The following is a 12,176-nucleotide window of genomic DNA, read 5'->3' on the forward strand; positions in this document are numbered from 1 at the left end:
CAACTGACGAGGCACAGACTACCAGATACTGCATAGGGCATCCAAGGATAAAATAACTGCTTTGACCTGCAGAAGGTGCAGATCCACCTCCCCCACAGGCACATCCCTGAGTCCAGGCAGACTACACCGTGTGCTACCGCCCTCACGTTCTGTGAGGCCTGACCTGGGTAGGGCTTTCCGACTGGGGTTCCCCAGCTGGGAGAGGCGAAGACAGGCGGGCAAGGCCCGAGAGCACTCGCAGCGAGCAATGGCGGTACCAGAAGAGCCGGGACGTCCAAGCCGCCGTGGCAGAGTCGGGAACAGCGCTGCTGCCTGGGGAGGTACCGGGGAAGCACACGGAGCCAGGCGCTACCCTCAACTCCAGATAGCTCCAACCCGACCGCCTCAAGGGCCAGCCCGGCAGGGGGCGGGGCTGGGCGGAGCACACCGTCCCTCAGGCCGCCCCGCCCCGCCCGTACAGGTGCGGTGGCTGGCGCTGCTTGCTGGGCGGGGCTGCTTGACGGCGTAGGGATATCACCACCTGCTGTGGCGAGGTGACCCTTACTGCCGTGCCCCGCCGTGCGAAGCCAAGCCCAGACGGAGCCGCATCTCCGCCGCCGCCACCGCCCTTTGGGAAGCCCCGCGAGTAACGGCGTCGTGCCGCCGCGGCACTAGGACCTGGGGGACTATTTTTTCACACCCTCCCCCCTTCCTTCACTCCCGGCGCAGGGCTGCTGTGTCTGTGAGCGCGCGAGAGAAAAGGGAAGCGGCCGGGGAGGGAGGCGGATGCGTCTGCAGCTGTAAGTAGTTCCGGTTGAGGAAGTCGTCGGTCGCGGCAGCCGGGTTCCCGTGGCTGCGGTAGGGCCGGAGCGCCGCGTCCCGAGCGGTGCTGAGCCCGGCCCCGGTACAGCCGCGCCGACCGCCGCCATGGCCACCCGCTCCTGCCGGGAGAAGGCGCAGAAGCAGAACGAGCAGCACCAGGCCATCCTGGCCAAGCTGCTGCGGGAGGAGGACAACAAGTACTGCGCGGACTGCGAAGCCAAGGGTACGGCGGGGGGGCAGGGGAGGCGGGCGGGCAGGCGCAGGTGCGGCGAGACCGGTGTGTGCCGGGGCGGGGTGTGAGGCCGGCAGCGAGGCCCGAGTAGCGCTGCCGCCACCCCACCCTGTTCCACGTCCGCTGGGGCGGCAGGGCGCTGCCGGCAGCCGGCCCCCTCCCGGTGCGGTGGGAGGCAGATAACCTCCGATGTCGTTGTGAAACGTTTTCCGCCCCTCCATCAGCTGAGCGGTGGCAGCTGCGTTACAGTGAGTGAGGACCCCCGGCTGAGGCTGTGGGCAGCGGCTGGCCCAGCCCTTTCCTGAAGTTTCAGTGCCGCGTCCTCTTCCTGCGCTGGCAGATATCGATCAAGAGCGGCTGTCAGCGCGCCTTCGGGAAGTTGCTGGCCGAGGGTCGGGATAGGTGCCAGCTGAGCTGAATATTGAGCTTCCAAAACCATGCCCTTGGATATGGACTCAGTCACATAAATGCCAGGCTCTTTGAGTCTGAGTGTCTGTGTCTGGCTAAATATGGCACATGTTTAGCTTTGGTAATGAATTAAAATTCTAAAGATGTATACTACTGACAAATCGTTAGTCTAATAGTTTTATTCTCCAGCAAAGTAGATACCTATTTACGTTTGTATCTACCTTGGGTTCTGTGGCTTTGAAATTGAAGAATGTACACATCTCTCGTTTGGAATTGATTTATTAAGATGCTACCCTAAATAAGATGATTGCACAGTAAGTTACTGTTTTAAGTATAATACTTCCTGACTAACAACCAGGTGTTTGAACTGTATGGTTAGCTCCAGGATTACCTCGTTTGGTCCTTTTCCACCTCAACTGGTGGTTAAGTACAGCAGCAACCAGAACTGGCCCTATGTTTGTAATTTCCCTTTTTTTCTCCACCGTGGAAGTAAATCATGTAGCGCCTTGCACAATGCTGTTGTTTGATACATCAGAAATAAGACTTTATTTTCCTAGTATGTAACCGAAAGTAGTATGTAATATGGATTACACCAAAGGTGATAGGTCTTTATGTTTTGCAGGTAACTTTTGTTAATCATTTTATGGCACAGCTATTCTTGCCCCCAGGCTTGCAGTTACTGTGTAAAAGACTTGTCGTCACCAGTAATTTTCTGGAATAATCATGCTTGTATGTTTTGTGCATTATTGGCACTTGAGATTTCTATGCTGAATGCTGCTCTGAGTGTCTTGCTGATGGAATTCCATATGTGTGTTGTTCCTTACCATATGCCTCCGAGCTGGGGTTGCTCTGGGCTGTTCCAGAGCCTGGAATTCTCCAACTAATTTTTGTTGTGTCTTCTGACTTCCCTCTTCCTAACCATCACCTGGTCAAAGGATCGTTTGTAAGTGTCTATAATCTTTGGTGTCTTTTGCTACTTCAGCAGTGCTGACACTGCAACCTTCCTCCTTCTTGTATTTGTGTTAATGAGTCTCTTTATCCACTGTTCAGATCTTTTTGATGCTCTCTCATGTCACAAGAGCATTCTTTCATAAGTTCAAGCTTTGATGTATCTTGATCTTATTTTTTGTCTGGTCAGATTCTGGAGGACATACCCATCTCATGACCAGCCTACCTTCTGCTACTATCTGTAACTGAGTTGCCACCTTTCTACCTTTCTAAAATCTGACAGCACTTCTGAAAGCTTTTGTTTCTCTTCTGCTCAACCCCACTTCACTTGTGCTGTCTCTGTATGCCAGAGGCATGGTTTGCTTTCGCCCTGTCCTTCAGGAAAGCTGACATGAAAATATTGTGTGATGCAATGTCAGCTTACAATATTGAGGGAATTGGTTTTCTTATTATCTTCTGTCAAGTTTAATTTCCACTTGCCTTCTGGCAATTCTTATTTTAAGTCTTGTATCATATTAGCTTCATAGGGCCATCTGCCTTTGCCTATGCTGCTGTGGTTAAGTGTATGTTTTTCTTACAGTTGGAGGGGAGAGTGTGGAATGATAAACCTATTTTAGCTTCAGCTGTTCTGCACACTTGACTTTGACTGCGAGATGATCTTATATGGACAATCCATGTAGATTTCTTTCCTTAAGTTTAGGAAACTTCCTTATAGGAATGAGAGTTTTGTGAACAATGTTGAGATGTCTCTTCTGTACCTTGAAGTCTAGGTTTTGTTGTACTTCCAAAAGATACGTGGTGCAGAAGAAAAACATGTTCAGTTTAGCTGAAAATCAGGCTTGTCATGCCATGAACATGTAATGCCACTGTTGAGCTCTTCCTTGTTGGAACTTCTTTACTTTTCCTCGTCCTTTGGTCAAGAAGGATGCTTCTTTCAGTTGCAGCCAGCTGTTTTATCCTAATGTTTCACACTTAATCTATGCTGGCTGAGTACCCATGACTTACTGGTGTCTGGCAAAGCTATAGTTTTGCTAGTCCTGGTATGCAGTGATGTCTGAGGCAGCGATTTTTTTAACATGGCTCTATTAGCTAACCAGACTGTGTCAGCTGTTTGCATGGCTTTCCTCAGACTGTGGCAGTGTCCTTCACCTCTTGCATCACTAACAACATCTCTTTCATCTCTGGTCGTGTTTGTTACTAGTCTGGAGTTCACTGAGTGCCACTAGAGATTCTCTTCAGCCATGAGCATGAAACTGTTCGTGACAAAATCTCTAGGACTTCTCTGGTGTCAGTCCTAGGCTGGAACATATGTTTTTCCTTTTGTTAATCTAGTTGGTTCTTTTTTCTTTGAAATGCTGTCTGCTTCAGGTTTTTTTACTTTCCTCTCTTGTGTGAGCTTTGCTCCTTTGTCATTCTCTTCTCTTGCTCAGTTGGATTCCCTGAGTTCTGTGGGGTTTTTTTGCTCTTTTGGTTCACTTGATTTTTGGGTAGCACTATCTTTGTGATTAACTGGTTGTGTTAACTGAGTTGCGGTTGTATTATTCTAGCAATACTTAAACTGCTTGTTTTCAGTATGGTCATTCAGATAGGTAGCAGTTCAACATGAGTTCTTAACCAAAGCTAAGAGACTGTCATCACTAATTCCTTCCTCTCGCTGTACATGTTATAGTCTCTGTTAAACCTTAGGTATTAAGTTTACCCTAAGCTTCTGTTCAGATAGTCACATCCAAGGGATGCTGAAATTTTGCAGACTGTACTGGTGTATCTGTTTTAATTGAGTTTTTTTGTGGGTTTTTTTTTGTTTGTTTTTTGGGGTTTTTTTTGTGGGGGGGTGTTTTTGGTTTATTTTTTTTAGGCTTTAGGAATACTTAGGTAGCCAGATATTGCTTAAAATCTTATAAATATCATTTGGCCCTAAAAAATTTAATGTGGTCCTATTTGCATGTTTATCTTTTATTGCTTTCACTTTATCTACTGTAATGCCACTGTTGAACTCTTCCTTCGTATCATTAAGGCTTCTCTATTGGCTTTTTACTTCTAACATCAAAAAGATAATCTGAATTTACTTCTGTGCTATTGCTCTTTCACTCCTAAATTAGTGAATTAGCTCTCCTTGCTCTTAGTATGAGAGTGCCACCAGCACTGCTTGGGAGGAAGTTTCAGGCATGCATCTTTTCTGTATTATTACATGCTTGCTCTGTGTAAGTATTAAAAAAAACCCCTACCTCTTAATGTTTCTCAGAATAATCTTGCTGTCTTTAATAATGTTCTTGTATCAAGAACAAACCCATCCTTTATTTTCTGGCCTACTTTTTTCAAATATGAGATATGCAAATACGTTAGACAGCTTTGTTCTGCAAGTCTTGTAGAAGGTGGAGAATACAGCTGCGGACACATCTGCCAGAGTAAGCATTAAGTAATAATTAGGATTGCTGACTCTGGCAGTAGTTTCTTGAAATGCTTTTTATTCTGTATTTGCCTTTTTAACTGTTAAAATAGCTGCTATGGATATGACTGTCCCTGCTGAAATTTTTGGAGCTACCTGCTGTAGGGCCATACTGTAGTCACCATATGTCACCTTCAAACTGTAAGTCTTACAGCTGCCAGAAAGACTGGATGACACCTCTGTGGGGAGGGAGCCTAAAAAAATATCAAAGGTTCTGGAAGAGTCTGGGCAATCGCTGAAATTTTTGGATGAGTGAGGAGGCTGGGATGTCATTTGACAAGACAGTGTTTGTCTGTGTAGCGACTCTTCTTTACATCCCTATCTGAAAGCAATCTGTATAAAGCAGTAGATGTCTTCCCCATGTCATACTACTGGAAAGTAGTTATACTCCTGTTCCTAATACTTGTAGAAAATAGTAAGGCATGTTGTCAGTAATGTAAGTCATCCTGAATTTTTGGTAGAGATAAGCAATTGAAATTCTTCTTGTACTCCTTTTGTGTGTACAGCTAGGTAAAGCTAGCAGGAATTGGAAGGATCTAGGAGAAGGAGATAGCTATAGATCTGTCTTGTTGATAATCTGAAAGCGGTTATCAAGCATGTGGCTTTTTTTTCTCCTCTTTTGCTGTAGAGATTAAATGCATCTTTATTATTGTTGTAGTTCTGGTATTTGATTTTTTTAAGCAGGAGCACCTCTTACAGATCTGTCAAATGGAGCCAAATGAAAAACCTGTTAACTTCAACTGATAACCCTTTAGGAGCTGTAATTTGCTATTTCCATATACTTAGTTCCTAGTTGTAACATGCTAAGAAGTCTCCTAGACTTGTGTTACTACTTGGCAGCAAGGCTGGTATTATTTGGGCACTGATATTAAACAATGCTGAATCAGGTACTTGGAAGTTGAAGTGTGTTACGAAGTGCAAAAGGAGATGCTTTTTCTTAGAAGGGGACAAGATATCCAAGTATCGAAGGATAATCCATCTAAGCAAGTAGGTCAGTAAATTGAAGGCAGTCTGTCTTGGTCTGGTGTGACTGTCTCTGCAAATGTGGACCATAAGGCTCCTATTACTGTTCCTAACAATGTTTGAACAAAAGTTATGTTTGCACTGGTGTGAGTGTTGTCTAGAGTACCTTTTCTTTGTATGCTTGCATGTGGATGTTGGCTCATTAGGAACGGATTTATTACTGAAGTCTGCTTGTAAATTAACTTCTGTCGAGAAGGCAGTTACCTGAGATATCAGCTGCTTTAGAATTTTAAGTGTAACAAAGTTAAAATAACATAACTGTTGGAAGCTTGCAGGCCTTTCTATAAACAATTTCAGATGTCTTGAGCCTTCAGAAAAGGTCAATAAATTTTTGTGTCCGTGGAAGTGTTTTGTTTTTGCTTTTTTTAACATTTACTTCATTCCTGGTAGTGCTTGAAGCCTGGTTAAATGATCTTACCAGAATCCTAGAACCAAGAGTCACATTGACACTGTTGCTTGTTCAGCCAGATTAAAATTGGTTTACTTTGTTTATAATACTAACGAAAATAATTTTCAGTGTTGATAGTACTGTGCAATTGGATATCTGTGTATGACTGAGGACTTGGTATTTTCTGTCTGAAGAGTGGCAGATGTAGGCTCTTAGGAGCGCACGGTGAGACTGAACAGAGAAAATTGTGGTACTGAAATTTGTGTGGCCAGAACCAGTTATTGCAGATTTGGCTTCAAGTTAACCTAACTTAACTCACCTAACAACTTGCCAATCTCAAAAGTCTCTTAACAGTGGGGGAGGAAAAAAAATCAACTTAAATTGAAACAGACAGAGTAGGTTGCGTATGATTTCTTCTGTGTCTGGAAGACCAACTTGAATGTGTATGAACACCACTTCTGTGAAGCTGGTTTTGCTGTTTACTCGTTTTTATGGCTGGTGTTCTCACTGTGTTAATCTTGCTTGTATACTTTAGTGTACTTCATCAGGAATTAACCTAAAATAAATGGGTAACTCTTTTTAACAGCCCACTGCCTGTGCAAGGCTTTAGCTCTTACCTCTGGCTGTCAGTGTAAGAAAGCTTTGGGACAGCTCATAGGCAGTATTGGCTTGCTCTAGGATCAGGCACTGACTACTGTACCTCCCCAGGTAAAGATCTTCCCTGTCTTCATCCTAGGGTAGAGAAGCTGTTCAAGTAGGACACCAGGGGAAAGGGAGCACCTGTGGATTAGATTGGAGGTCAGTTCCACACACTGCTCAAGTGCAGCTTCTAGAGCTATACTGGTGTTCAGACACAGTAACAACCAAACAGTACAAGATTACTGCTCTATGGATATCTTGTGCCAGTGAACATCATAATTGCAGATGCCAGATATGACTTTAGGTTACTATCAAGAAATAGATCTCTATGTGGTGATACTGCTGCAAGGTTGATACTGCTGCCGTGAGATCAGATTGGTAAAGATATACAAGCATAACAGACTAAAATATGAATAGACAGATTCAACAATTGGAGGCTTCTAGCTGTCCAGTTAGGCTTTGCAATATCCTTCCACAAGGAATAATGAAGGTAAACTGCTTTGGGTCAGGGTGGGTCTTGTTTAATCTAAGCAACTGGAATAATGTATCATGGCTTTTAATAATAGTAAGGAACTAATAGTAAGGAACTAGAAATCCTAGTAATCATCCAGTACTTACAGTGTTGTTTTTCTTGCTTCTTTGGGAAAGATAATGCTTTCAAAGACTGTAAGGGACTAGAAACTCTCTTCAGTCTTTCCTGACATTGCATCACCAGGGTTTTGGGGATTTTTTTTGTTTGTTTTGTTTTGTTTGGTGGGTTTTTTTGTTTGCTTTGGTTTTTGTTTGGTTTTGGTTGTTTTTTTTGCACCAGTTCCCTGCTACTAAATAAAACTAACCCAATGGTCTGGTTTTATGCTATACCCTTTTGCCTACTGCTAGCATTGGTTCTATGAGACTGAAACTATTAGGATTTAGTTATTGTTGCAGCTCTGAGAGCTACAATTGTCTCACCCAAGCAAATAACTCTTCAGAAGACACCTCTCTTGCTGGGAAGAGAGGAATGTGGGTGGCAGCTTTAGCTTAAAACTTGTAAGTTGGTGGGGTGTTGCAGTATTGGGTCACTCTAGTGGTGTGTTTTCTGCCTGTAAGGAAGGGATTTATTTCTATCTCCTGACTCTTACACTGTAGAAAAATATTCTGAAATAAGTCACAGGAAATGTTTGGCTTGTAATAGAATAGGGTTATTTACAAATACAGGCTCCTGCTTTTGGAATTGTGTGCACAGCCTGAAGGCTTTCTAACAAAGCCCTTAAATTGATATTTGTGGGTGCAGTTTCCATTTTTCAGGACTTAACTGAACTTGATGGGATGAGACCTAAAGTGGCCTAATGTAGCTTTGAAGTTAGCACTGTTTTGACAGGAGGCTGGGCTAGATGACTTCTGGAGGTCTCTTTCAACCTACATTTTTCTGCGACTACTAATAAAAATATTTGTAGGACTTAAGGGCTTTTTTACTATTTTGCAGTTTTTGGGGTTCTCAGGTCGATTATGGAGATGTAGAAATCCTTACGTGCTTAGTTTTCTGTCCTACATTCAGAAGTTTAGGCCTTGGCAGTCTAAGCTGTTTCCTTTCTGTGAACCATAAAGGTAGGACAGTTCCTGAAAAGTGATTATGAATATTTCTTACCTTTTGGAGTGCAGAACACCCTAGTGCATCTGGTCAGGGGCTACTGGTGCATCTTCTAATGGTGTCTAACCTGTGATTCTGCCACTTCATAATGGCATGGAAAAGATACTACTGCAGGATGCTGTTGATACAAGCTGTTGACTTCTGCTTTTTTTTTTCCCATAAATCTTCTATTTGTGGAGCTGAAACTGATGCTATCTTGCAAATCTGCTCTCTTCAGTCTGAATGCTGTATAGAAAGAGCAACTGTGCTGCAGCTTTAAGAAGTTCTTGTCAACAGTACAGAGGAAGCAATTAGATATACATGTGATAATACACTTTTAGGGAGGTACCTTTTCCTAGAGGAGTGACTCCCTCTTTAATCCATGCTTCCTACAGAACTTAGAGTCAATTACCAGCCATTACTCAAGGAGTAGCTGGCAGTTAATTTAGCTCACGTGTCACATTGTCCTAGGGTGGCTCACTAAGGTTAATTTGAGCATGATTCAGCTTTATGTTGGGAACTTAGATGCTTTGTATTCTCTTGTGGCCACAAGTAAATTCCCCAAGATTTAATGACTTTGCCTTGGGAACAGGTGAAGTTGTCCAGTGGTACCTTATTCTCATGTTAAGGGTCTCAAAGAGCAACACAGTTGAACCCATGACTAATTGAATCCATTTGCACTGTACTGTCAACAACTAATAGTTTTCTGATATGATGGAGGACTAAACAGGAGTTAAGACTCTAATGGGATGCAGTTATGAGTGTGATCAGAGCTGACCAATGTAATTTTGAGGCCACTGTAGGTCATAGTGTGTGTAGGGGAAGGTCTTGAGGACTGGAAGACAGCAAATGTCATTCTGATATCTGAAAAGGGAAAAAAAAGAACACCGAGAGAACTACAGGCCATCCAGCTTTGCCTTGCTCACTGGGAAGATGACAGAGCAAATAATCCTGAAAACATGAAGAAAAAAAATGATGGGGACTTGTCAGTGTGGATTAGCGAAGGTGCTGTCATGCCTAACCAACTGATAGCCTTCTACAATGACCAAGCCAGATGACTGGCTTGGTGGATGAGGAGAACAATGGATATTCCTAATTTGTAGTGAGGCTTTTGAAACTGTCATGTAACTTCCTCACTGGTAATGTGATGAAGTGCAGTCTGGCTGAAAAGACAGTGAGGTGCATTGAAAATGGCTGAAATGCTAGGCTTAGAGTTGCGATCAGCTTAAAGCTGAGCTGGAGGCCAGTTACTATTGGTGTATATCAGGGGCTGATACTGAGGCCAACACTTGTTAACATCTTCATTAATGATCTGTGTGACAGGACAGAGTGCACCCTTAGCAAACTTGATGTGATGCAGAACTGGCAGAAGTGGTTGATGACCTAGGTGCATGTGCTGCTGCTCAGAACATTAAAAAGAGCAGACTGAAGAAATGGGCCAGCAGGAACCACATGAAGTTCAACAAAGGGAAATGTGAAGCCCCACCCTTAGGAAAGGAGTGCTGAAGATGCAAAAGAGATGCCGGTGGTCCTGTGGATCACACGTTTCTCATGAACCAGTAATGCACCCTCGCCATAATGAAGGACAGCAGCATCTTGGACTGAATTTCAGGAAGTGTATTTTCACTGGCTGGAAGAAGGTAATACTTCTCCTTCCCTCAACACTGGTGAGACTAGATCTGTAGTGCTGTGTGCAGTTCTGGGCTCCACATTACAAAGAAACACGGACAAGCTGGAGGAAGTCTAGCCAAGGGGTACAAAGATGAAGAGGTTGGTGTCCTGACATGCAAGGAGAGGCTGAAAGAGCTGGGGTTGTTTAGCCTGGAGGAGAGAAGGCTACTAAGGAGATTTTATACATGTGCGTAAATGTCTGGTGACAGCAAAGACGACAGAGATAGACTTGTCTGTAGTATCTGGTGATAGGACCAAGAGGTAATGAATACAAATAGAAACAAAGGAATTTCCACTGAAATGATTTTTTTTTTTTTTTTAATTCTATGAGAGCTTGTATATGGGAGCAGGTTACCCAGAGAATCTGTGGAGTCTTCATCCTTGGAAATACTCGAAACTCAACTGGGAACAGCCCTAGGCAACCTGCTGTAGTTTGTTCTGCCCTGAGCAGAGGGGTGGGCTAGGTAGTCTCCAGGGTTCCCTTCCAATCTCAGCTACTTCAGACTCAGTTCAGCTGCTGCATCACTTGTAAGCCTGTATGGAGACCTGCTGCAGATACCATGTAAGTTTTTGTTTCTATTATTCTTCACAGTGCAAGCATCTGCTTACATAGATTGAAAATAGGTTGTTTGATGTTAAGGTTCTTTGTGAGAAAGGAAAATGATTGTACACCAGTAAATACAGACTGTAGTACAGTCTTGACTTTTCCTGAAATAGCAAATACAGAAATCTTGCTGTAGTTTGTACATGCAGAGGTGAAAAGGAGCAAACCCAGCCATTTAGAGTAAGTGGGAATTGAGAATCTACACACAAAAGATAATGACTTTTTGTATTTGAAATGCTGTTTAAGTCTTGCTAGGAGAGTGCCTTCACAACTTAGCCATTTCTAGAGCTAGTAGGAAGTTGCTCAGAACCAGAGTCTTGTGTCAGAAATCTCCCTGGATCTTAAAACTGCTGGTTGGAAGTCTGTATATAAATAAATATTTACATATTTACTATATGTAAAAGTGATGTGCCCTGGAAGATTGGGGCAGAACAGGAACTACTGCAGATTCCTGTTCTTCATTTTAGCCTCTTACCTGATTGTTTGCTAAAAGCTTGAGCAATATTACTGTCTAAATTTTTCTCTTGAATGGTTTCACAGAAAGCCATTTACATAAACTGGCTTTATTTTCTTTGTGAAGACTTGGCAAACTTAGATTTGAATGGATAGCTATTTCATATTAATCTCAGTTTACAGTAGACTGATTATATGGTATAATGCTAACCCTTACTTAGCTTCCACTCCCTTGTCTTGATCGTGTGTTGCTTTCCAGTAGATGATGAACTTGTATGTGTAAATTCATACTGTCAAGGAGCTCCTGCTTGGTGCTATCAAACTTGACCCAGTCAACAGAATCTGAGTTCTTGCTTTGTTTCCAGCTTATCCAAAATACTTATGAGTAGATCTTTGTTCTAGAGTCACTCTCTGGTTTGGAGAGCACCCTAGTGCTGCAAGCCTGTGGTGGATGTGGACAGGGAGAGCACTAATTCTGTAGCTAACAGAGATGGTGACAAGTTTTATGGAGGAAGGGAAAACTGCACAGGTCAATGTGCTGCCTATCTCAATAAACCTAGACTGTCAGTTGCCCCCTCTGTCTTGAGAAAAAGTATTTACTTCCAGTAGACCATGGAGGAAGAAGAGGTAGAGACTAGCTCAGCCCCTGTCAGAAGGGAACTGTGGACAGCCAAGTGTTACACTTAGTTGCTTGGCAACACTGTCTCTAACTTTGCAGCTGTGGTTTAGTAAAAAAGCAATTTTGTTTCTCAAAGCTATGCCTGGCTCTGATTTTGTGTAAGAAAATGCATATATTGATGAGGAGTAGGGAACTGTCCCTCTTGTATGGATGAGAAGGAATGTGGTACTTCATATTTGGCTATCAGTTGCAACACTCTTGTGTATTACCTCCTTTTTAGGGAGGGAACAAGAATCTTATACCATTTTACTGAAATGCTTGAGTGAAAATGGATA

The 12,176-nt window shown here is 43.3% G+C and overlaps 1 protein-coding gene across 2 annotated transcripts in view; it reads left to right on the forward strand.

Moving 5' to 3' along the window:
* Positions 1 to 511: 511 nt before the first annotated feature.
* The window catches only part of SMAP1 (small ArfGAP 1), a 79,467-nt gene continuing 67,802 nt past the window's right edge, over positions 512 to 12,176 (forward strand). Inside the window, exon 1 of one of the 2 annotated variants that reach the window (XM_005153169.3) lies at positions 512 to 1,024. In XM_005153169.3, coding sequence (XP_005153226.1) covers positions 907 to 1,024 — 118 coding nt within the window. In that variant the 5' untranslated portion in view covers positions 512 to 906. The remainder of the gene's footprint in view (positions 1,025 to 12,176) is intronic. The other variant, XM_005153170.3, reaches the window with a different exon arrangement.

Source organism: Melopsittacus undulatus, chromosome 3 (genome assembly GCF_012275295.1).
Source record: "Melopsittacus undulatus isolate bMelUnd1 chromosome 3, bMelUnd1.mat.Z, whole genome shotgun sequence".
NCBI classification, from domain to species: Eukaryota; Metazoa; Chordata; class Aves; order Psittaciformes; family Psittaculidae; genus Melopsittacus; species Melopsittacus undulatus.